Source organism: Barbatula barbatula, assembly GCF_947034865.1.
Source record: "Barbatula barbatula genome assembly, chromosome: 9".
In the NCBI taxonomy this organism is placed as follows: domain Eukaryota; kingdom Metazoa; phylum Chordata; class Actinopteri; order Cypriniformes; family Nemacheilidae; genus Barbatula; species Barbatula barbatula.
The window spans coordinates 10,271,349-10,295,373 of NC_136772.1; the positions used below are offsets into that span (position 1 = coordinate 10,271,349).

The 24,025-nt window shown below is 38.1% G+C and overlaps 5 protein-coding genes across 7 annotated transcripts in view; 3 read left to right on the top strand and 2 right to left on the bottom strand.

Annotated features, from left to right (window-relative positions):
* The window catches only part of stxbp5l (syntaxin binding protein 5L), a 128,840-nt gene extending 122,800 nt beyond the window's left edge, over positions 1 to 6,040 (top strand). The window contains exons 22-27 of the mRNA XM_079463995.1: positions 498 to 737; positions 823 to 1,186; positions 1,383 to 1,548; positions 2,766 to 2,877; positions 3,095 to 3,315; positions 3,467 to 6,040. Coding sequence (XP_079320121.1) covers positions 498 to 737; positions 823 to 1,186; positions 1,383 to 1,548; positions 2,766 to 2,877; positions 3,095 to 3,315; positions 3,467 to 3,508 — 1,145 coding nt within the window. The 3' untranslated portion in view covers positions 3,509 to 6,040. The remainder of the gene's footprint in view (positions 1 to 497; positions 738 to 822; positions 1,187 to 1,382; positions 1,549 to 2,765; positions 2,878 to 3,094; positions 3,316 to 3,466) is intronic.
* Positions 6,041 to 7,524: 1,484 nt separating this feature from the next.
* On the top strand, positions 7,525 to 13,406 carry poglut2 (protein O-glucosyltransferase 2). Of its 3 annotated transcripts, none has more exons than XM_079465123.1 (10): positions 7,525 to 7,850; positions 8,320 to 8,525; positions 8,618 to 8,823; positions 8,979 to 9,056; positions 9,237 to 9,409; positions 9,685 to 9,922; positions 10,324 to 10,533; positions 10,869 to 10,958; positions 12,411 to 12,515; positions 13,232 to 13,406. In XM_079465123.1, the coding sequence occupies exons 1-10, from the start codon at positions 7,678 to 7,680 to the stop codon at positions 13,247 to 13,249; spliced, it is 1,497 nt and encodes a 498-aa protein (XP_079321249.1). In that variant the 5' UTR covers positions 7,525 to 7,677; the 3' UTR covers positions 13,250 to 13,406. The 3 variants fall into 3 exon arrangements, with proteins under 3 accessions (XP_079321249.1, XP_079321248.1, XP_079321250.1); XM_079465122.1 differs by having other exon boundaries at positions 7,555 to 7,850; positions 8,260 to 8,525; XM_079465124.1 differs by having other exon boundaries at positions 7,734 to 7,850; positions 8,154 to 8,525.
* Positions 13,407 to 13,573: 167 nt separating this feature from the next.
* Positions 13,574 to 18,323, top strand: LOC306898730 (nucleolus and neural progenitor protein-like). The gene is made up of 14 exons (XM_079464473.1): positions 13,574 to 13,635; positions 13,833 to 14,069; positions 14,185 to 14,236; positions 14,374 to 14,585; positions 14,806 to 14,946; positions 15,460 to 15,589; positions 15,793 to 15,947; positions 16,063 to 16,151; positions 16,234 to 16,362; positions 16,536 to 16,613; positions 16,800 to 17,158; positions 17,266 to 17,330; positions 17,437 to 17,666; positions 17,824 to 18,323. The coding sequence occupies exons 1-14, from the start codon at positions 13,621 to 13,623 to the stop codon at positions 18,215 to 18,217; spliced, it is 2,286 nt and encodes a 761-aa protein (XP_079320599.1). The 5' UTR covers positions 13,574 to 13,620; the 3' UTR covers positions 18,218 to 18,323.
* A 1,042-nt stretch (positions 18,324 to 19,365) lies between these two features.
* On the bottom strand, positions 19,366 to 20,037 carry LOC306898731 (toll-like receptor 13; the record flags this gene model as incomplete). The annotated part of the gene is given in 5 exon segments (XM_079464474.1): positions 19,366 to 19,460; positions 19,463 to 19,545; positions 19,547 to 19,672; positions 19,674 to 19,824; positions 19,827 to 20,037. Coding segments are annotated over 5 exon segments (666 nt in total).
* A 1,050-nt stretch (positions 20,038 to 21,087) lies between these two features.
* Positions 21,088 to 23,384, bottom strand: slc10a2 (solute carrier family 10 member 2; the record flags this gene model as incomplete). Its single annotated transcript, XM_079463888.1, has 6 exons — positions 21,088 to 21,269; positions 21,474 to 21,631; positions 21,823 to 21,998; positions 22,079 to 22,167; positions 22,301 to 22,419; positions 23,005 to 23,384. The coding sequence occupies 6 exons, from the start codon at positions 23,382 to 23,384 to the stop codon at positions 21,088 to 21,090; spliced, it is 1,104 nt and encodes a 367-aa protein (XP_079320014.1).
* Positions 23,385 to 24,025: the final 641 nt, after the last annotated feature.

Genomic DNA, 24,025 nt, shown 5'->3' on the forward strand with positions numbered 1-24,025 from the left:
GGGTCCCAGCTATTTGAACATGTCGTTGATGCAATAAAAACAGCAGTTTAAAGTCCTAAATGAGTCTGGAATTGTAAATTCATGTGCTGTGTGTCTGAACATTTAATTAGGAGAAATTCATTTGCAGATTTGTGCGCCCATTATGTGCATCGGTGTGTGTGTGTGTGTGTGTGTGTGTCTCAACAATGTTGTGTTTACAATTGTATCCCTGGATCACTTTATATAAATTTAACCACAAATATGGAGTGGCTAAACTTTTGTCTTTTTGTCTGTGTTCTCTCAAATAAGAAGCATATTATTTTTTTTCAAACAGCAAAAGGATCCTCCTGTCTGATGCCCTCTTTCTGTTTCTAATATCTTCTTTCTTTCTCTCTCTGCAATTCTTTTCTATCTTTTACTACTCATAATCATCCGTCTGTCTTTCTTCTTCCATCTTTCCTGACATTCCTCTTCTCCCCCACCTTCCTTTCTTTCTCCTCTTTTTCATTCCTTCTCAGAGAGCCGAGAAAACTCATTCAGTCGTTCACGGAGCTCCAGTGTTTCCAGCATAGACAGAGAGACAAAAGAGGCTGTAACCACCCTGCAGTTTGCGGAGTCGTATGGGCATAAGTCAGACTCCATGCCTACGCCCTGCCTCTGGGTGGGGACTAGTCTGGGCCTGGTCCTCATCATCCCAATATCCATACCTATGGATGAGCAGGAACGTCAGGAAGACCCGGTTACTGTGGCACCCACTGGTAGGACCTAACATGCCTTAACATATTAGTTTCATACTTGGCCTTGAACGAGAAATAAATTGTTGTTTTTCGTTTTCTCTCACAGGAACCGTGTTAATGCTCAAGGGCTCCATTCTGCGGTTAGGCTTCCTGGACTTTGGGGGTGCTCTAATCCAAAATCCCTGCGAGATGTGGCGGGACCAACATGCCCCAGAAGACCCAGATCGACCCCGCAAACGGAAGCTGGTCAATTTCTCGCCTTCCTCCTCTCAAGAGGCCAGTGGAGATGGTCACTTAGCCGTTGTGTGTTCGGAGAGGCAGGCAAAGGTCTTCCTCATGCCTTCCCAGGCCTGTCTCTACGTGCACAACATCACAGAATCATCCTTCGTGTTGCGTGCGGACATAGTGTCCGTGTGTAACAGCGTGTGTCTGGCCTGCTTCTGCGCCAATGGACACATCATGACTCTCAGGTTCACGTCAACATTTATTTTGTCCTAAACTTGGTATGGTGTGGTTTAACTTTGCTTTTCAGTATCAACACTATTCAGATGACAGAAACCCACCTAATCCTAAGAGCACTGTTACTGTTATTTCTAATTGGTCGGTATCTTTGGAGTGTATTAGCTAAGCCTTGTATCTTTTCCATTTTATGTGTGTGTTTTACAGCCTTCCAAGTTTACGACCTCTCCTAGACGTCAGCTACCTGCCGCTTACAGACATGCGCATTGCCAGGACCTTCTGCTTCACGAACGGAGGACAGGCGCTGTATCTGTGCTCTCCTACAGAGATGCAGAGAATCACTTACAGCCAGGAAATGTGTGACAACCTACAGGTGGGTTTGGCTTTATGCGTATGTGCGTGCGTGCATGCCTCTGTGCCTATTGAAGTGAAATGTCATGCTTGTCATGAATGCTTTGAGCTCTGCTGAGCTGAGCCCTGCTGTATCTCTGCTGTAATTTCTCTTGCACAGGTTGTCATTCTGTCCCTTCTCCCCTTTTTCATTCCTCCTGTCACAGTTCGAAATAGCATAGTACCATGTTATATTCAGACTGGTTTTTCAGTATGTAGGATGTACACTGTGCACTGTACCCACATTATTAGTATAGTGTGCACTATATAGAGCACTGACCATTTATGCTCACTGTAATGGATGAACTGGAAGTCACTGGTTTACAGTGGTGTAAAGTAACGAATTACAAATACTCAAATAACTGAAATTGAGTCGCTTTTTTCAGGAAATGTACTTTATGTAGTTTAAAAACAGTGTAGGCTACTTTTAATTGAGTACATTTTAAGTGCTGTATCGGTACTTTTACTGCGCTTTTTTCCCGAACATTGCCGTCGCTACTTTATATGTTTAATTTTCATGTGATTGGCTAAGGAGAATAATCAGTCCCTTCACATAGAAAACTTGCGTCATAAAGATTTCAAGACACCTGCCACCAATTTAATCATGAAGGAGAACGAAAGTGTGCAGCAGGCAGGGCGCGTTTCAAACGGCGGTTTTGCACGCTTGAAAGACACTGCGAGAAAGGGACACAATACGACGGCTCGTCCGAGATATGGAGAAATATTGAGTTCCTGTATCACTCCGTTCCCCAAGTGTCATCCAAACGGCTATGTCATGAGATCAAATTTCCATCTCTCTCCAAAGTCTCTGCCCTTATAAGTGAGTGGGGGACATATGTGATTGGAGCATGTGCAAAGCAGTTTCGCTGTAAAGCACTAACAGTGCATTACCAGTTTTAATGTTGTAAATAAAGGTCAGTTTCTTGAACAGATCCGTCGATTTGCTTAAATTAGACATCATTAATACATCGAAAGAAGTAGCAGGGATTTCTTTTATGTTGCCTCTATCTGTATTTTTTACTTTTAAAGACATGAACCTGTGGACTTGCATTTTATAAAAAACTGCATTTTAAAAAAAATGTGTAACTACTGACATCTGCTGGTGAATGTTTGTGCTGTTATTTTTAACACATCTCGCTTTCATTCCAATGTGTGTTTTCTTTCTATTTATTGATTTTATGTTCACTCTTGTAATTACAGGAGATGTTAGGGGAACTCTTTACACCTATTGAGACTCCTGAGGCTCAGAACCGTGGCTTTCTTAAGGGCTTTTTTGGCGGCAATGCCCAAACGTTCGACCGAGAAGAGCTGTGTGAGTGAAATTAATGTATACCTGTGTGTGTGTGTGTGTGCGTGTGTATGTTTGTATGTCTGTAAGCATATTATCAGAAATCCAGACTTTTGGCTGTTATTTTCAAGCCTAGTTCACCGATTATTCCATCACTTATGCAGACAAGGGCCTCACTTAATGAAACAACCCAGTTTTAATGTGTAAATCATTTTTCATCATTTTTTCTCATTTTATACAGTCGGTGAGGCAGCGGCAGGTAAGGCCTCCCGCAGCCTGGCACAGCACATTCCAGGACAGGGGGGTATGGAGGGCATGAAGGCAGCAGCAGGCGGGGTGGTGGGGGAACTGGCCCGAGCTCGCATTGCCCTGGATGAGAGAGGACAGAGGCTAGGAGAGCTGGAGGATAGAACTGCCCTGATGATGTCTAGTGCTGAAACTTTCTCAAAACATGCTCACGAGGTATGGCGGAGGAGATGAGATGAGCCACAAAATGACAAACATGCTCATTATAGATTCCACCTTATTAGCAAATTAATCACTTTGAATTATACAGTATGTTTAATGATAAACATATGTTGCTAATTTTGTTCTTTTTCAATGTTGCCCACAGCTGATGTTGAAATGCAAAGACAAGAAGTGGTATCAGTTTTAGATGGTCCTGGGTGAGGGGGCTTTTTGCTTTCATGCCACAAGAGGACGCTACTCTGGTACTTGGACTTTCACTCTTTAAAAGAGACAGAGGGCGCTTAAGGATGGACGGAGAAGGACAAACGGACTTGTCAGCATCTGTTCTGTCTGTGTACAGGATTGTCTTACAGTGATTGGTTAAAGAGACTAAGGCCTGACTATGATGGACATGTACCATTAGCATTTACAAGTAAAAGGTGTTCCATGCTCCTACGCTGGAAATCAAACATCGTAATTTATGTACAGGGGTTGATCGGGGTCTCCTCACAAGAAGCAAAATTGGTTCACGCTGTGTAGATAGTTCGAAAGGTACGAAATCATCAAGAGTGCATGAAACAAAATGGATGACCTAAAAAAACATAAAACTGCCATATTAAAAAGCAGCATGTTACTTTAAAACAAAGGGAAATAGAAAACTTTTATTCAATAACCTAAGCCAATAATAGAAACTATGACTAAAAACTTTATATTTTTTGAAATAGGAAACAAATATATATAAACAAAAATGTATACCTGCATTGCTATAAGGCCAAATTATTTAGTTTTTTTAAAGACCTCATCCCTATTCTTTTTAGCAGTGTATATTTTCTGAATATTTACCACTTGTCATATATGAGATAAATGTATTCACCATCATATTCCAAGTAATCACCAAGATACGAATTTTCACAGTTCGTACAGAGAGCGCAGGCCAACGGCAACGTATTTGGCCAGACCCACTGATGTTCAGTCACAAATTTAACGACGCAACATTTTTCCGTTTCTTTGCTGCTAGCTCTCAAAAAGCACCACAACCAACTTTTTATTCAGTCTCAAGAAGTAACTTCACCCTCCCCTAGAAGCGTATGACGTGAAATTATTCTAGAAGTACGAGTAGTAAAATGTATTTGGTGCCATGTGACGAATGTGTACCAGTGGGGTCTTTTTCGAGCGTGTTTCTCTTCATTAAGCATATGTAATACTTAATGTGCCATATTCTAGATGGGTGAAGTATTTTAAACTGTAAACTAGCGATGAATTCATTCTCGTCTGTGGTTGATATTCTGGGCACTTACTTGTAGATACGACAAGCCAGCCACACTCAGACAGAGGCATTGGCTTTTTAAGCGTGTCTGTAAAAGTACAAATACAGTTCGTTTTTTATTTGTCATGATGTTTGTTTTTCTTAAAAAGGAACAATTTCAGCTGGCCTGTTATTTCGTTTTAATTCTAGTCTCTTTGGTTGCCTTGGGGCACATGTAACAAAGATTGTGCGTTGTTTTGTACCTCACTGAGAACGACAAGTAAATGACCTCTGTTTTTTCTGCGAAAGTTTCAATTGCATTTGTGGAGAGATTTCCTTCACATTCCAGTATTCAAGGGACAAATTTTTGTTTCTTCTTTTTCTCAATATAATGTTTTATACTTTACTACTGTAGTGTCAGACGATTGTTTACTATTGTCTTCTGGTTGTCTTTCGACTGTGGAAATGGTGTTTTAGAACGATCAGTGGGCGCTACTGATGAATCTTCATGTTTTTAAAATATGTTTCTGGAAAGATTAAACCGAGTGAGTCAGCCTGCAGTTCGTGGCAGGCCTTACGTGAAAATGTGTTAAATGTGGGCTAAATCTTCCGGAATCGTATTGGAGACTCATGTTGTATTTCTATGATTTTTCCTTTGATAACCTCTGACCTTCTAGTGCTTTACTGTAACAAACTCAGCATTTCTTCCATAGTTCATGCCTCTGCCAATTTGGCTTTGTATATACGAGCTGCTACACCGTAACGTTAATGTTGTGCATTGAAATACACAAACTCAAGGCTAACGCAGACACACATCCTTAGCCATTCGTCGAACCTGTGCTATTACGCAATATTTGTTAAGTTGAGTTTTAAATTACAGCGCATTACTCTACAAGACAGGAAGACAGATGTTACGAAAAAGGAATTGCATGTGTGGAGAGTGTGAAATTGGACACAAGACACTAAAGTCACCATTATGGTCAGCCAATCAGAAGCCACAGCCATGTAGAGACAGTCTGCTGAAGAAACCTGTGGGTTTTAGTTCATGTTCATCATTACATTTGTTTCCACAGGTGATCCAATGATCATCTTCAGAGTCAAAATTAGAATAAAAATACGAGTCTCACAGACAGGGTGTTTTGTTTGTATGTTCTCAGTTTTTATATGAAAATGTACAGTTCAACTTGGGGGACAGTGACACGGTCATTGAACTAAATTATTGACAAAGATCATTTGGATATTCCTCTGTGAAAGTTGTACCTGTTTAAAGACGGTACCGTGTCTGATATTCTGACTGAAGTTCTGTAGGTCTAACTGTAGTTTCCTCCACCCCCTCTGATTCCTTCAGAGAAGGCAGCATTGTCGGTCTTGTTTCAATGGATAATGCCACCTTTCGTTCTTCTTGATATTATAGTAGTGTTATAGAGGTTGAAAATAAAATGGAAAAATATGTTGATGCAAATCAAATTGAAATAAACATTGATTGATGTACACAACACTGTAAGACTTGTTTGTATCTGTCACACGATGGACTGGTAAGAGTCCAACAAGAATCATTCATTCAGTGGTGTCAAGGTTCGATTATTTGGGTCATTTAAAAAAGTATCAGTTTATTAAAGAATGTTTCAGGGAATGTTTGCAAATATATGTCCAAATATATTGTAAATACGACATCAGCAACTCACCATGTACTACAGCATAATGCTATACCGTATATCGATTTTTTTTTATTTGTTAAACCTGCTGTAAAAAACTGTATTTAACAAACACATTTTTGAAGACAAAATAGAAAATCTTGCAGCAAAAACAACAAAAACACAGCTTGCAATGAACCAAACTTTGGGCAAGATTCAACCTTAAGTCAGAATTAATGAACATGCTATCAACTGCAGTTCAAAACATTAAAGACCCTTTGTGTTTACATTTTACTTATGTTTCTAATTTACTAAACAAACACATACAATCATACAGTTACAGTCTTTTAGAAAGAACCACAAAAATCATTCAAACCATCTCCCAAGAATAAAAAATTCCCATGACCGTAAAAGAGTAGCTCACATTTTGTTACCAAAATGTTGGTAACAGAACAGCACAGCCCACCATTAACATCTTGTTAACAACATTCTTCAAAATATCAACTTTTGTGTTCTGCTTATGAGAGATGTACAGGTTTGAACTGAAAAGACGGTGAGTAAATAATGACATACTTTTCATTTTGAAGGAACTGCTCCTTTAAACATCTGCAGTAATAGCATTCTAATATTGCAAAAACAAACCATGTCTGAAGTGCTGTCTCACATTAGTATAATCAAACTGTCTCACATTAGTATAATCAAACTGTCTCACTTTTTGAAACCAGTGGGACACAAGGAAATTTGATCAAAAGTTATAAAGTTATACTACTTTTTGATGGACGAACATTTCATAAGCACATTAGACCAAAAAGTAGCATCGCTGCTTTGTTTAAAATTAATTTATACTTAATATCAAGTTTGTCAAAACTCTATCGCTGACCTTTGGGCGGTCTTCTTGTTTGTTGATTGCTCCACCCTCAAATATGACTGGACATCTTAGAGGTCATGTGATTTTGACACAGCTTTGACTAACCAATAGTTTCACTGTCGTTCATTTATTTAGGGGGGAACTACAAACATTACACCTTTAACGTCCCACATTAGGCAGTGTCCCACTTTAGGACAATTCACCCTATATATTGCTATAATCTAGTTGATGTATCATATTTTTTCTGTATTTCCATTAAAATTGTTGCAAATACTGTGGTATTTTAATGATTATCAATCCCACGTGACTGGTGGAACCGCTATGCACAATGAAAACAATGGAGTGAGCAATACGCGCAGGCGTCTTTCCTCTTCCTTTCAAACATCCAATCAGCTTCCAGTAAATTACGCCATGGGTGAAAACGACCAATCATATTCAACTTCGATTTGTTACCGAGATTTTCTCAATAAGGTTCTGCATACCTTAGTGTGTGTCATCGAGTGGAAGTAACATTCATGTTTTTAGGACTTAAGAGAGATGCCGGTCTAAAGAGTCGATAAATAAACGCACCCATCGCCCGATGATTCACACCACATGCCAATCTTGACGTTTGCCCACACTCCATAAAAATGCTGCGAAAACTTTTAGTGCTCTTGTTATATGGTGTTATGACGCGGAGATCAGAGGCGGTGTCAGTGCCCAGCGCGAGTCATACTGTCATCTGGGGTCCGGGACTGGAGACCAACGTTGTTGTCCCTGCCCGATTTTTCTACATCCAGACAGTGGACACTACCGGAAGAAAGTAAGAGCTGGTCTAAATCCCGCGATGTGGGTTGTATGGTCTGTGTGGATTAAGATCTGGGCTGAAAGGTTGTGGGTTCAAATCTCACCAGGGGTGTAATGATAATCAATATGTGTTACATTGAGGTCATGCACAAAGAACCACAAAGTGCTAGTAGAGAACAGCTAAAAAAGTATTTCATATTTTCTGATATAATATTGACGAGAGGTTGCTGTCTTTTGACAGCATTGTAACAGACTTCTGTGGTGAGAACACAATCTATGCCAGGTGAATTCTCAACACATGCAATTCTTTGATTTTCAGTCAAGCAAATGAACCTTCTCAGTTCTTTGGAGTCACATTTCTTTGACACTATCAGTACCCTGACACAAATCAGTCTCTCCCTCTATGACTGTCATCCTGACCATAGATGGAACCGACACTGTCTGTGTCTGTCTAATATCAGTCACCTCGCTTGCCCTATCCTCAGTTTCACAACATCACCCGGAGAGAAGACATTTGAAGTTAAGATTACATCTCCAACGGACCCGTATGCCAGGATCTGGGTCCAGATTTTAGACCGGAATGATGGATCCTTTCTGGTTCGGTATCGCATGTATGCCAGTTACACAGATCTGCACATCCAGGTTCTGCTTGAAGACAAGCAAGTGGGGAAGTCACCATATGTGCTCCGAGGTGAGAATAATCATTTCTAGAGAATCACCCCCTTATTTGTCTTTTACCGTTGTCGTCTCGCTTTTTCTGACTCTCAATTTCTCTCTGTACAGGTGCAGTGTATCACGAGTCATGTGACTGCCCAGAGCCCAGTGGCGCATTATGGGAAAAGAACATGCACTGCCCTGCCACTTTCTCTCAAATAGATAGTGATTTATCTGTTTTCCCCAGTGTGGATCCTGACCGTAATGCCCATGAGATCCCTCAGCGCTTTGAGAAGAGACATAGCCTGTGCCATTATACAATCAAAAACAACCAGGTACAAACACCCAAACAACATTTCAGTTTATTTCATGGGCAATTTTTTGTATTTATGGACACATTATTTGTGTACACATTATCAGACAAAACTGAATAATGTGTTCTAGTATCTAGAATAGTTTTAAAATGAAGTGCTTGTTTGTTTACTTTTAGGTTTATATAAAAACACATGGAGAACATGTTGGATTTAGGATCTTCATGGATGCTTTCCTTCTCTCACTTACACGTAAAGTAAGTTTTTAATAGGTTTTATAATATAAATTCAGGTTTTAGACAATAAACATTTCCTCAGTCACTTTTCTTTTTTAACCTATAGATGGCGCCATAACACCGCAGTAAGGATGTTAGATTTGCGTGTGTACAATTTCTTATATTAAATTAATTTTCACTCAAAAAACCTTGTGTCACAAGGTTAGGCTTCCAGATATTGAGTTCTTCGTGAATTTGGGGGACTGGCCCCTGGAGAAGAGAAGTGCATCTGAGAATCCAAGCCCAATTTTTTCGTGGTGTGGATCCAATGACACGCAAGACATTGTCATGCCGACCTATGACCTCACTGAATCTGTATTGGAGACCATGGACAGGTAAAATAGCGTAACCATGATGCTTGGAGCATATAAAATCAACTTTTAAACAATTAACATGATGAATTCTGTATCTTTAATATAATTTGTATTTATATAAACTAGTGTCTGGTCATGAAGACAGCATGCATGCAATATAAAATTTAATTTTCTCTAGTAAAATATACCAAATTGATTTGACATTACTCTGCTAAATAGATTTTACTTTGTTTTGTGTGTGAATGTATTAGTACTCACTCTTACATCAAATGTTTTGGCCATTTCTGATGTGACAGAGTGAGTCTGGACATGATGTCTGTTCAGGGACACACAGGTCCAGCATGGGAGCAGAAGATAGGTCAAGCGTTCTGGAGGGGCCGAGACAGCAGGCGAGAGCGTCTGGAGCTGGTTAAATTGGCCCGGGCAAACCCTGACGTGCTGGATGCGGCCTTCACCAATTTCTTCTTTTTTAAGCATGATGAGAGTCTTTACGGGTCTCTTGTCAAGCATGTATCCTTTTTTGACTTCTTTAAGGTGAGAGATGTTTACATAGATATCAGAGGTTAATTTATCACGCTTGATTACTTTATTGCATTTCTAAGGAGCGGTTAATCTGATACAGTGAGCAGTTCATGAGTTTAATTTAACTTCTCATGTCATCATAACATCCAGGCCACCTAGAGGTGAACGCAATATTTTAATTTATCTCATTCATTGTTTTCTCTTAAATGTATCATTTTATTTCAAAAGATAGTAAGCCGTATACAGCTGGGATGGCATGAGGTGAAGTAAATTATAAGACAGTTTTGGATAGATCTTTTTCTTTAAAGTATTGTTTGTTTAGCTATAAAGTCTTATTGGAAAAAATGACCTAATGCACACTTAAAGGGTGTAAGAGCTGAATGTTATTCTAAACTAGTCTTGTTTCTGAACAGTACAAGTACCAGATCAACGTGGACGGTACGGTAGCAGCGTACAGACTGCCTTATCTGCTCGCAGGAGACAGCGTGGTGTTTAAACACGACTCCACCTATTTTGAGCATTTCTACAAACAGCTCCAGCCGTGGGTGCACTACATCCCCTTCAAAGCCGACCTCAGCGATCTACTGGAGAAGATCCAGTGGGCTAAAGACCATGATGAGGAGGTACATCACATTCACACATTTGATTCACTCATGACAAACTTGTATATTAAAAGATCTCGAAACACATTGACTTTCTTACAGTTGTTATTCATTATTTTGTCATTACGTTTCTTATATTAAAAGATATAAAAGCAATTGGCCACTGTTGTAGCTAGATAGTCTTGTCATGGTGTTACAATGTGTGAGCAGGTAATCGAGTTCATATCTTTGCTGTGCAGTTGCGAAAGTAGTTAAACGCTTAAATATCAAATTTGTGACACCTCCCTCTCTTTCATTTCTGCCCTCTCTCTCTTTCTCTATCTCTCTCTCTCCGTTTCTCTCCCACACTCATCAAGGCAAAGAAAATCGCCCTGGCAGGTCAGCAGTTTGCACGAACCCATTTGATGGGTGACAGTATATTCTGTTACTATTTCAAACTCTTCCAGGTAAAATTTGATGGTGATATTTCTTCACATCTGTATTCTGTCATTTATGTTGTGCTGGTGGCTATACCAACAGATGAGGGGTTGTTGTTTTGCTGACACTACTGATTGGTGGAAGTTGTATTTTGTTTCTCGCTTGTAACTCACTTATTTGTTTTTTAATATCATTGTTCAAATTCTTTGTTTCTTAGGACTTATCAGTGTGTATATCTTATCCTATCTTGATCTTCCATCTTCATCCAAGTTTTATGTGTTGTGCTCAAGGCCACAAAATACAAAGATCAAATAACACGCGTTGTACTGCCTGCATGCCACGTACACACACACAAACACACACACACACACACACACACACACACACACACACACACAGTCGGTTTCTGTTTTTTAAGAGGACTTTGCATAGACAAAATGATTTGTATAAACTGTGTATTCCATCCCCTGACCCTCACATAAAACTCCTCTGTGCCTTTTCAAATAAACACAGTTTGGTTTGATTTTTAAGCTGTTTTCCTCATGGGGACCAAAAATAACTGGCATTACTAATTTTGTGAGGACATTTGATCTCAAAACTATAGAGTTTAGAATTTATATCAAAGTTTACCCCAAAATAAAAATTCTAATAATTTACTTACCCTCGTCACATGCCAGCTTTCTTTCTTCAGTTAAACATAATATTGTAGTTTTATACAATAAATCTCAATTATTCAAAATGTCACGTCAGTTGCCGGACAATATTAATACGCAAGAACCTGGATTAATGGTTATCAACATTTCGTAAAAATTTAACTTGTGGATCGGTTTGTTTTGCCATAGAGGCTGTTTCAGAGAATATAACTTAAAATGGTGTATTTTATCTTGTTTCTTTGGCAACTAAAGCATACACTTAAAATGAAATTAAATGTATATCGCTTATTTTGGTCAGTATCTCCAAAGACCCTCATACCACTTTCGTAAATAGTAGGAAATGATCCCAGACTTGGTTTGTGTTCACAGTAGTCATGTAACCCTGAGGTCATGAATCTGAAAACTTTTACGGTTTTCTATGACCACATGCTGCAAACATTAATCTTTAAACACACATTCTGATTTAAACGCACTTCAGAACTATAAACCTTGAGATGTGGAGGTGTTGGAGGTCAAAACCATAGCAGCTACTTGAATTTTATGCGATTCTTTCTGCCGATAAGGACACATGTTATGAGTTATGCTTTCTTAATCTTGAATTGAAATATGTTAAATTCTACTAGGATTTGATTACTTTTATAATGATTCTAAAGGTTCATATTGTGTTTTTTCTTTAAAGTAAATGTAATTCTTAAAAGTAAATTGTGATTATAAGATTCCTTCAAATCTAACTAGCCAGTGAAGTTTTGCAAGCTCAATGAAATCTTTGTATTTATTCCGTTTTCTCACTCCTTTTTTGTGTGTGTGTGTGTGTGTGTGTGTACGTAGAAGTACGCTAAACTGCAAGTCACTGACCCCAAGGTTCGAGATGGCATGGCTCTAGTGGAACAACCAAAAGATGAACTTTTTCCATGCTACTGTGCAAGAAAAAAGGTGTGTATGTCCAGACACATCAAGAAAATCATACATCTAATTAAATGTTCGTTATATGTTGTATTGTATATGCATATGTAGGTGTCATTTTAAGGTGTTAACAATTAACTGAGGATGATCAGTGTGATCACACACTGCATTTCGAGACTTGCCTTTATTTAATCAATTTGTTTTGTTCAAATTACATTTATGCTGTTATCGCATTTAACTTGCTGGTATGTCACACTTGAACTTGTTGTAAGAAATGTATTTTGCTGTACATGCAGCTTACAATATTAAGGTCATTAAAGTTTTAATGATTTAATCAACATATAAGTCTAATTTCTGTTAAAATTGTTTACATTTATTATACTGCAGAACAGGAGCGATTTTAGGGTCAGAGCTTTAGGGGTGCTGAGCACCCAATGAGCCCCACTGCCACCACCCACCCTCTTTCCACACAAAAACAAAAAATGGGTCTATTGAAAAATAACTTAATCATTTTAACATTGATTCAACTAACTCCAAAATCCAGATTCTTGTAAAAGACTAGAATAACAACATTTCTTACTCCAAGTTTTAGGGGTGCTGAGCTTCTTTTTAGGGGGTGCTGAAGCACCCCTAAAAAGGGGCTAGCTACGCCCATGGTGCAGAATGTGTTTTGGTCTTACGTAAAAAGCATATATAGGCAGCAATGTATTAGTCCAAAATATTAATAATTGTTTCTTTTTGTACAGGCCAAAGATGAGCTATGATAAACCTTCCTTTTCGATATAATATATTGCCAAATATTTGGATGGTTCTACACCAGAAAGTGTTTCCAAGGGCACATTTTACATCAACTGTCTTAAACCTGCAATGTCGTTAGTACAATGTTTTTCCTCTTTATGTATTAAAATAATGTTTCTACACTTTTGACTGGCTGACTTATATGTTTTTATATAAATATATATATAAATGGTTTATATTGTCCTTCACCGCATTCATTTATGAAAGTTAACTTAACGTTTAGACAAAGGCAAGTTCACTCCTAAACACTAGATGGGGCAGTACAACAACATGATCCCACTTTCCCACATTTAGCTGCACGTGTGATGAGAGTTGCTTCTACTCATCCTTCTTCGTGATGGAGTTTACAGAGGTACTTTCCCACATAGACAGATTAAAAACAACTAGCCAGCGTATAATACTTATACATGGATTTAATAATTTAGTGATTATTAGAAAATACTGATTGTCCAGCTACACTACATTACATAACCAATCAAGTCAGATTTTTTAAAGAATCAAATTCGAGATCTTTTTGAAATATTTGTTTAATAAGTTGTAATATCGCAGGAGAATGTAAGAATACCATTCGAGCAGAAACAGCTGGACGGCGTGTTTACTGTCCCCGCTGATGTCACCGCGTTGCGTGCAGCGGTGGTGTTGACGCACGGCGCGGGGGGAGACATGCACATCACGCAACTGGAGATCATGACGCGTGCTCTCGCCGGTTCAGGTGTTCTGTGCCTGCGCTTCACCTGCAAAGGACTGAACCTGGCGTACAGAATAAGAGCTTACAGAGCTGCTGTAGTATGCATTTATTTTTCAATATTATAAGCACTTTGTTCAGACATATAAGCACACATTGTACACTGAATTAAATACATTACAAGACACCTTAATTTATTTTATTTTTACCAAACAGGAGTACTTAAAAGCTCATGAGAGGTATACATCAAATAGTATTTTTCTCGGAGGTAGGTCTTCCTGTCTCTCAGATACACTAACAGATATTTTTGTAAAGTTGGAACTGAAAGATCAGCAGTTGCTATATTGGTTTGTAGGGTCTTTATTTCTGTAAAATGTGTGAGTTTGTGTAATTGCATGTTTCCAGGGCGTTCTATGGGTGCACGTGCAGCCGTTGCAGTGGGTCGAGTCATGTGTGCAGAGCAAGAAGATGCAGTGCAGGGTCTTTTGTGTTTATCATTCCCACTGCATCCACCAGGAAAAACGCACGCACACATTCAGAGAAGCCAAGACCTCTGTGCATTGTCCCACACTCCTGTGCTGTTTGTTTCTGGCACAGCAGACAATATGTGTGAACAGGTAAAGTTGAATGGGAAGATTTAGGCTGTTCGGGATTATAACCTGGAAATAGCGACCTCTGTTTTTGCATGTTGACCATTTAATATTTGTATCATTATTTTGTTTCTTGTAGCTTCTCATAAACCCAACAGGTTTGCTGAAGCACTGCATTGTGGAGCCATTTTTTTTGGTTTGGTTTCTACACCAAAACAAACCGGGTATCATTTTCCCTTTTTTTCAGAAACTTCTGGAAAATGTTATAAAGTTAATGAAGTGCGCCACTGCGGTTCACTGGGTCAAAGGTGCGAGCCATGGACTTACAGTACGGGGAAGAACAGAAGAATCGGTCTCGGAAGAAGTGAATTCACAGATCATTACATGGATACTAGAACATAAATGATATAAATAGTAATGATAATTATTCGTATTAATATCTTGCATGTCTCTCCTTAATATATAAAATATATTTAATCAAATAACTTGCACTTGACTTTATTTTATTTATTAACATTTTTTATATTAGATAATATAACTTTTTAAAAATGTCTTTAGAAATAGTGAAACTATAGTGCTCTTTAAGTTGGTTCTGCTGGTTTAAAGTCTACACTTGTGTATAATGATAGGTTTGGAGTGTTCAGTAATGTGTCCCTCACAAAAATAATATGTTTATATTTACTGTATTTGTGTCCGCTAAAAAATACAAATAATTATTGTATTATTATTGAGAGGAGGAGAAAAAAAACATGAAAGAAAAGCACACTTATGATTGATACACAACATTTAAAAAGCAGAACAGATACGGCATCCTTATAATAAATGGGAAGTAAAACACTTTCCCGACTATAAAGGCAGTGCATGTACCTTTTAGGAGCTATGACGCAATCACGGTAGCTAGCGTATGATTGGCTGGTTTTCACTCCTCGACGGACAGGCTGTAAACATGGCGCAGGAACCCTGGAATAAAGTTCATATTCCGTTTCCAAGCGCTGTTTCTTCAAGTCGAATCGCATTTACCGATACAACAGGTATTTCTCCATTTATTTAATATAACACATTTTCTGTTGTGCAGATATAAGAACAGTTCGCCTCGCTGCATATGATCTAAACGCATGGTTCCCACGTGTGCTTTTTAAAGCCCGTGAAATAATGCACACAGTGCCGTCCCCAGACACCGAAGGATCCATGGCCTTTTAAAAGTCTTGTTTTGTAATAACGTGTCTCTTTTAAGGTGTCCTTATTGAACGTCTTCTTGCTGACTGTAATAGAGCGTTGACACTGTTATGCAGCCAAGTCCTGCAGACTGAAATCCGTGTGATGTATGAATTACTTTACGTCTTGAACAATAGCTTCAGACAACACAAGCCTTTTCGATCACTAAAGCAGGTGGGTTTTTTGTATTTATACATTGTATAATGTATTTAAGGAATTTGATAATAGCTGCCCATGGCAGTCATGTACATATGTGAAGTATTTGAGCTCATATTTGTTTTATCTGCAGGTCGAACAATGCATAGACCGCTTGAAAGAGATGAAGTTACAAGCAACAATAGAAGACCTGGTGGAATTGTGTCCAAACAAATATCGGAGGTGATGTGTGTGGGTTTACTGTAATATGTTTCAGTAATATACGTTTCTTATGTCATATTGTTGGAATGATGTTTTTGCGTAGGGATGCTGGAACAGATGTTGGGGAGTGTGACGTTCCCAGTCAGCCCATGTTAGAGTGGCTCTGTCTCAAACTTCTTGGTGCCTCCAGCCTGTTAGCTCGAACACTGGAACGGTGCACCCAAGCGTTCCTGTATCCTTAATGTTCAATACAATATGGGTTGAAGCACAGACTGAATGATAATGCACTGACTTTTAAAGCTTTGCTTTAAGCTTTTGAAGTAACTTTCAAAAAGTTATACATTTTGTGTCGTTTTGTTGGGTTCTCCGAAACTGCGTTGCTCTGGTCCTTGACACCCCAGTTAGGCGGACACGACAACACCTGCATCTGGGTGAATTCATTGTCCTGAATGTGGTGATAACCAGCATGTTGAGTCGCCTCTGGTGAGTTTACTGATGTAGCTAACTATGCCAACACTGAGTATAATAGGGATTTGGGTTTAATAATAGAAACACCAGTCTCTCTCTCTCTCTCTCTCTATATATCTATCTATATATCTATATATATATATCTATATATATATATCTATATATATATATATATGCTTTTTTCTGTTTATATAAATTTAGGGTGTTCTTCAGAGGCATTCTGAGAGCCCTTATCCCCATGTACGGAAGAACCATTGAACTGCTCCAGATGGTGAGGCAGTCCCAGCCAATGGCCTACCTAACGGACTTTACTCTGCCTGGGAACCTGAAAGACTTTCTGTTGCATTCACACCCTGATCTGCCAATGGACGATGACTCTACAAAACCATCATGGGCCTCAAGAAAGCAACGGTTTTCTGTTCTCGGCAGGCTTTTTGGGAAGACCGAGATGGAGGAGGACATAGAACGAGAGGAGAGAGCGATGATCCCAGTATTAGCTTCTGGTCACTATGAAGGCTCTAGTACAGATCTGGGAACAGCAGTCCTACAGCGACGACCAGGTATTTGGGGCTTTTTTGGCCAATGTGGTTTATTTTGTTAATGTGTCTCTGCTTTTATATTTAAATGTGTGTGTGTGTTATACATATATTTGCCTGTAATTCTCCAGAAGTCTCCTCCTATGGACTGGACATAAAGGCTATGCTTCAACAACCTTGCAAATCAGTGAAACAGGTATTTGGTCCATTTCCGTCACGTCAGTGAACGTTACAAAGAGTTACAAAGATTGGTTGTTTTTCTGCCTTTATACCAACATTCCTGTCTGTTCTTTTTGTTTAAGAGTATATGTCGAGGGCAAAAATTGGATAGCTTACGCCAAGTTGGAGTCTCTCAAAAGAGAAAGTTCTTGAACTTGCTGCGGAAGGTGTCGTCCTTCAGCAATATGACTGCCTGGCTGAAAGAAGTAATGCACTGGTGTAGGAGCTGTAAATTACATCAAGAGCGTAAGCGTGTGTCCTACTTACTCCTGAAGTGCCTGAGAATGGAAAGTCTGGAAGCTGATGGCATCAGGTACAGTAAAATATTGTTTATATGCCAAATATGTGTTTGTTTGTACAATTGATTTTTTTTGTGCAAACTTGACTAATATTTTTAAGTTGAATTAAAACTAACAAATAAGTTAAATTTTGAGTTATCTCTAATAAAGTCATAATTGTTTGAATCCCAGGGTGGAGAAGAGATTAAAGATCTTTAAGGTAAAAGCTCAAAAAGCATTGATCCTTCAGAAGAACATTTCGCTAAAATGTTCCAGTTCCTGTGCTGCAGTTTGGAGAACTCGGTGGCACCACAAAACCTCCATTAGATCATTCATGGCATTTTACCGAACTACAAGACGATCTGTGTTTGCAAGGATACGCTCTAAAACTGTTAAAGAATTGTTTGTGGCGTCGTTAAAGAACAGGAGGAACTGCAGCCCGGTGGATAAAAGGAAAGAGGTCTCTGGACATAATGTGGCACCTACGTGTGAGGAGGACAAAAGGCACTTGCAGATTGTCATGCAGAAACCAGTGAATTTGCCCAAGAATGACATTGATGATATTTTTGCATCCATTGGATTTTAGTTTTTCAGTCTTCAATGTATGTACTTGGTTATTTTTTACTGACTGTAAATGTGAACATAAAACACAAATTTATATGTAGCTTATTGAGATTAAAGGGACGTTTCACTCAAAAATGTATATTCTGTCATCATTTTCTTATCCTCTTGTCATTTAAAAAATTTATGAATTTGATCTGCAGAACAAGAAATAAGATATTCTAAAGAATGTTGATAAATGTTTAAAAAAAGGTTTATATTATTCATAATTTTCAGGTTGGATGGCACGTGGAGTGGAGTATATTTCTTCAGAATTACCACAGCATTGTGGAAAAATTTGGAAAAAAGCATATTTTTACTATATGTTGAGCTTGATAAAAAAATCTAAATCTTCTGATTTGTATTTTGTCCTCTTTCCGATTTCTATTAACCGAAAACAAAAGCAATAAAAGTCAAACAATATTTATTTTAGTTTATTAGCATTTCTTCTAAGAACTCGATGAATCTCACGCTTTATTCACGCTGTACAGATGCTAGAATTCTGACAGAATTCAGGATTGTAGTGTCACCCACCAGAAATAATGTATTTATTACTTAAATTACTTATAGATTAATAAACAGGCCTTGCTAAATTGCTTCACTTTGTAAACATGAATTTACAACCATTTTAAACCTCCTTGATATGTTTATTCTGGATTTAAAATAATGTAGTTTGGTTTTTACCACAACGTTTACTTCACACATTAATATCTTCCCCTTAAAGTAATAACAAGTATTGACACAAAGATGGCAGTGATGACAAAGTTACATCTGTATTCTGTAAAATCTTGCAAATGTTTTTACATAAACTTGTATATGTGACGTGTTAAAAAGATGTGACGCTTTGTAAAAAATATTGTATCGTGGTCAACATTACTGACTTTACTGATTACCAATATTCAAAGCATAATTGTAGAATTAGTCATACATATTTAACTGAAATAATTGTCATATGTTACTATAAAAACACTGACCCTTGTCTTTTGGCTATTTGAGGCCGAGGTTGCATAGTATACAGTACACCACTTTTTTTGATAGGATTACACCACTGGTCTGGAACTGCATAAATACAATATGGTTACACCTACTACCACTGAATTCAGCATGAATTTTTGTTACAATTCACAGTAAAGTCTAGTTGTTTTTGTCAAAGCTCAGTTTATTCCACAACCTTTCCCAGAATGCCTCGTGCATCTCTGGGTCCAGTGGCCAGTCTAAATAAATCCTGTTTTCACCAGTCGGGCCAACTTATGATGACAGGATAGCAGGCGAGATGGGATTTTTTCTAGGAAGACCAGGATAAGAATGTCTCTGTTCTACCTGGATTCTATAGGTGCCAAGCCACATCTCTAAAGAACACCAGCTGCTACGGATGTAGTTACGACTGACAAGACAAAGAGTTCGTCGACATACATAGATGCTGTCTGTGATGTTTTCCACAATGTTCCAACTGAAAGTCCCGCCTGTGCAAACAGAGACGCAGAAATGGAGGGCCGTGCTGTTCCATGTTTGGAAGAAGTTCTTCCATGACCCAGCACTCATCCTTACTGCTGTATGAAACAAACATTTTTCTGCCGTTTGCCATCTTTATGTAAATCTTCTTCTGAACCATCCACTGGCAATGTGAAAGAATGGCTTTATGTATTGCCTTGCAAACTGATATGACAATACTACAAAAATAAACAAATATAAAAAAGCAGATGTTGAGGCAAAGACCACAAATTCTAAATCAAATGAGCAGTTCTCCTGGACGTAATGAACAAAGTTGAGTAGATCAATTTCATCATGACACTGCAGTTTTTCCATGGTGAGCTTGAACATAACAACCTCCACCTAACTGTTGTCCTTCACCCATGAGACCAACGAAACATCATCACAACTGCAGTGAAGACCAATTCCCTGGAGACATAAGTCCTTTAAACTAGTGAGATGTTCACATCACTCTGTGTTATAAACACAAGATGTTTCAGCGATTTCAAGTCCTTTGTCAGACTTCCATCCGAAAAGAAAAGTCAGCAGTTTGTGAGAATCAGTGTTCGTAGTTTTGTTAAATTATGAAGAGGCACATTTGGCTGTTAAGAGAAATCAATGTTTTCCAGCTATAAGGTTGTAATTAACAAGCTTATTGATGACTGATAGATCACCAATATTGTCTGAGAACATAGATATGAATTCCAGCTTGACAACTGATTTAACATATTTCCCAATAAAGTATTTTCCACAGAAAACATGAGAAAAACTTTTTTAGTTTTTACTTGTTTAACCTTATATGTTTTGCTTAAAGTCAATATGTTTCTTGTACAGCTGCCTTATGTACTATAAAATAAAAAATGGGACATCTTGAAAGATTAATTTATTTATATTACAGTGCATATAAATATTAACAAGGACAAATACATTTCTTGCTTTAAAACAATTAATACTTCCAAAAAACTTCCATTGCGTGTGTTCTTAAAAATAGTACGTAGGGTTCTAACATATAAATAATATAGAAAGCAAAAATCTTTTGCAAAAGGCCCCTTGTAATTTTTATATCAGTACATAACATAACATAACATGTATTAAATTAACCTAACACTTAATCTACTATATATATATATATATATATATCCTGTATATGTAGTATATACACACTGTTTTCTTTAAATAACTTTCAACTTCTCTTGAACATTCAATTTGAAGTTACCTGCATGCTTTGGACTCAATGGAAAAGAACACACCCAATACATCGACAATGTAGCTTTGTGTTTGTAAACATGGGCAAACCTCTTGCATTTGTTTGTTAAACTTTAATGTTACGGGGTTGACTTTAATTATTATTATTATCAAAGTAGATTGCTTGATTAAAGGGCTAGATCACAGATGCGTACCTTTGCCTTTTTCCTCATTGTTGCCATTCCCATCACACTGAAAGACACTATTGTCCAAAGCATAAGCTTGCTTATCTTTCACAGATCCAGGTTCATTTGTGCTTTCTGCACTTTCCCCATCCATTTCCAATGAACTCTTCAGACCACGGCGCTTGAGTGAGTAATAGACTGAAAATACAGACGTTGACCAGCATTTCATTAAATTCAAGAAAATCCAGAAATGTTTATTATATAGTCTATATATAAGCATTCAATTAAACATATTTTTATTATTACTTTTCAAAATAACAATTCAAGATTCTAGCTACATAACTGTTGTAACACTATTATTCCAAATTTTTGAATGTAGAGTGGACACAAGAGCCATCCTACCTCCCACCATAATCCCGGACACAACTAGCTGAAAGATACTGTAGATTAAGGGGAAGGCGAACATGAGTTCAAGCTCAGCAGGACTGAAGGACAGCTGGGTTATAGTACTGCAAAGCTGGGCGTTCTGCATGCCAGTTTCTAATGCAATGGTGCGACACCTGCGATCATGTGCACAATAATTCACACAAAAGGGTTGTGTCATCTAACGAAATAGTTACATAAACTGTTTTAAACACGTGACAGTAATTTACAGTGTAAAAAAGCTTAACCTATATCATCTGCACGAGCACAATGTGCCACATTTTTATAAAAAAAAGTTTTATGAAAAGAAGTGTTTTATTGTTCATACCTGTACCAAGGTTGTCCCACAAAGCGAGCCAGCAGAAAGCCTAGACCAAATCCAATAAAGGGATAAATGGTGCCGATGATCCAAAGCGAAGGTGAAATGACCCATGAGGACTGATACAGCACACCACCTATGACTGCAATCACTATAATGAGTACGATTCCAACCACAGATCCGACCTGAACATACAGAAAATAACACGTGAAGCCGCTTAACAATGTGAAATTGGAATTTTCAATGCGAAGAAAGAAAAACTCACTTTGAGGACTTTTTTAGCTATTTCGGGCCACCTGCTTTTCAAATACATTCCCAAACCGACAGGCACAAGTAAACTCACTAGCGTGATACCTAGAGAATTCAACATAATAGCATTTCACACACAAGACCCCATAGGTCTCTAACACGTATTTTTATGCATGTCAGGAATACTTTTTTCCACACCGACTTTAGACTTGAATAATACTAAAGCAGGTGAGATTACCAATGCTGTCATAAGGGATCTGGAGAGTATCGGCTGATGTCCAGACTGACGTGTAGATGAGCAAACAGAGAGGCATCATGCCCAGCGCCAGGATTGAAGAACATGCTGTCATGCTGATACTACGGGCATCATAAAGAGTTACGTTAACACAGTTTTACTTATAAAGATGATCATTCCACCATTATACAGTTATCCTCAAACTGGAATACACTTTATCAAATCACATACCTATTTTATTTTCACTTAGACAAACCTACAAATATAGAATTATGTTCATATAAAAACATTAGTTATGTCAGGAAGTTTATAAATGACAATTAGCCTGATCTTGTGATTTTGTTCCTTTTTTCTTTGTTAAAATAGTGTATCATTTTCAACTAAAAATAAAATAATATGTAATATGAGTGGATCAGCAAATGCATACATTTAATCAAACGTTTGACTTAAATAATGTTTTACATTACTTTAATTCATCAACGGTTTTAGGTTTGAGGCAGCAAAAAATATCTGCTGACCGCTAACCTGTATATGTTTATATAACACACACACTATATATATATATACACACAAATAAACAAAATAAAATATATTAATATACATTTTTTTTTGATAAACAGGAAAGGAAAAACACAATTACCCAGGAGCTGATATTTGATGGATTTATTTCAAGGCTAAATATGACTAAACAAAACAAATGCTCTCACCTTAGATCCATGTCTCCATCGAGCCAATAGCAGATAATATTCGAGCTGGACCCTCCAGGGCAACAGCCCATGATGATAATGACCACAGCTTGGATGGGCAGCACATTGAATGCTAGAGAAAGTGCAAAGGCAGTGAAAGGCATGATGCCAAATTGGCACAAGAATCCGATGAAAATGCCCCAGGGCCTGCGGATGTGCCCCCATAGTTTTTTAACCTCGACAGTGCAGCCCATAGCAAACATGACCATGGCCAGCATGACGGTCAGCGTAGTACTCATTACCACCCCAAGGATCTCATTGAAGTTACTAGGGGGTACCAGGCAGGACTTGCCTGAGCAGATGGTGGCATTGACAGGACATATGGGCTGTGGGGTGCACATGTTGATTAAAGTGAGTTCGAATGAAATGCTGAAAAATTAAACATACGCTCCGAAGGGAATCGAAAAACAGGTCGGAAGTGTGGATTCCAATTGGAGGAGATAATGGTTCTGTCTTCTGAAAGGATGATTTGGAGAAAATGCTTTAAAAGTCCAGTTCTGCGTTTTAAGTCCGATACATTTTTCAAAATACTCCCACTTAATACCCCACTTACCCCTCTCTCTATGTTTCAAGAAACTCATGTACTTTTACAAGCCGAGGCAGGGTTTTAATATCTACCAGTGCCTATAAAATTTTGAAGAAAAAGTTAAAAAATAAAAAATTAACTAGCTGCAAATGTTTTATGGGGTCAGTGTCCAAAAGTAAATGCATAAAAGGAAAAGCGTGGGCAAAAACTAAGTTAAATGTGGGCACAATAAATGTGATTGCACCCTCTTGCCTTTTTATAACATTGTGACACTTAAATTTTATAGTTTATCTTCATATACAGCTCTGTATCATCACCATCAATGCTAATGCTGAGTGGAGAAGTAAGGATACCTGACACGATGCTATGTGCGTCACAGCACAATATGGATGGTTACGAGAAAATCACAGCCATAAACTGCAGAATAATTTGTAAATGACCCATTTGGGTCATGAC

Bases quoted from the DNA above. Each gene is read 5' to 3' on its own strand.
- poglut2 (XM_079465122.1), top strand. From the start codon at position 7,678: ATGCTGCGAAAACTTTTAGTGCTCTTGTTATATGGTGTTATGACGCGG. The intron at 7,851-8,259 runs GTAAGAGCTGGT...TCCTGACCATAG, and splicing joins GTGGACACTACCGGAAGAAA to ATGGAACCGACACTGTCTGT. The intron at 9,410-9,684 runs GTAAAATAGCGT...CTGATGTGACAG, and splicing joins GTATTGGAGACCATGGACAG to AGTGAGTCTGGACATGATGT.
- LOC306898730 (XM_079464473.1), top strand. The intron at 14,586-14,805 runs GTAAAGTTGAAT...CCTTTTTTTCAG, and splicing joins CAGACAATATGTGTGAACAG to AAACTTCTGGAAAATGTTAT. The intron at 15,590-15,792 runs GTATTTCTCCAT...GTCTCTTTTAAG, and splicing joins CGCATTTACCGATACAACAG to GTGTCCTTATTGAACGTCTT.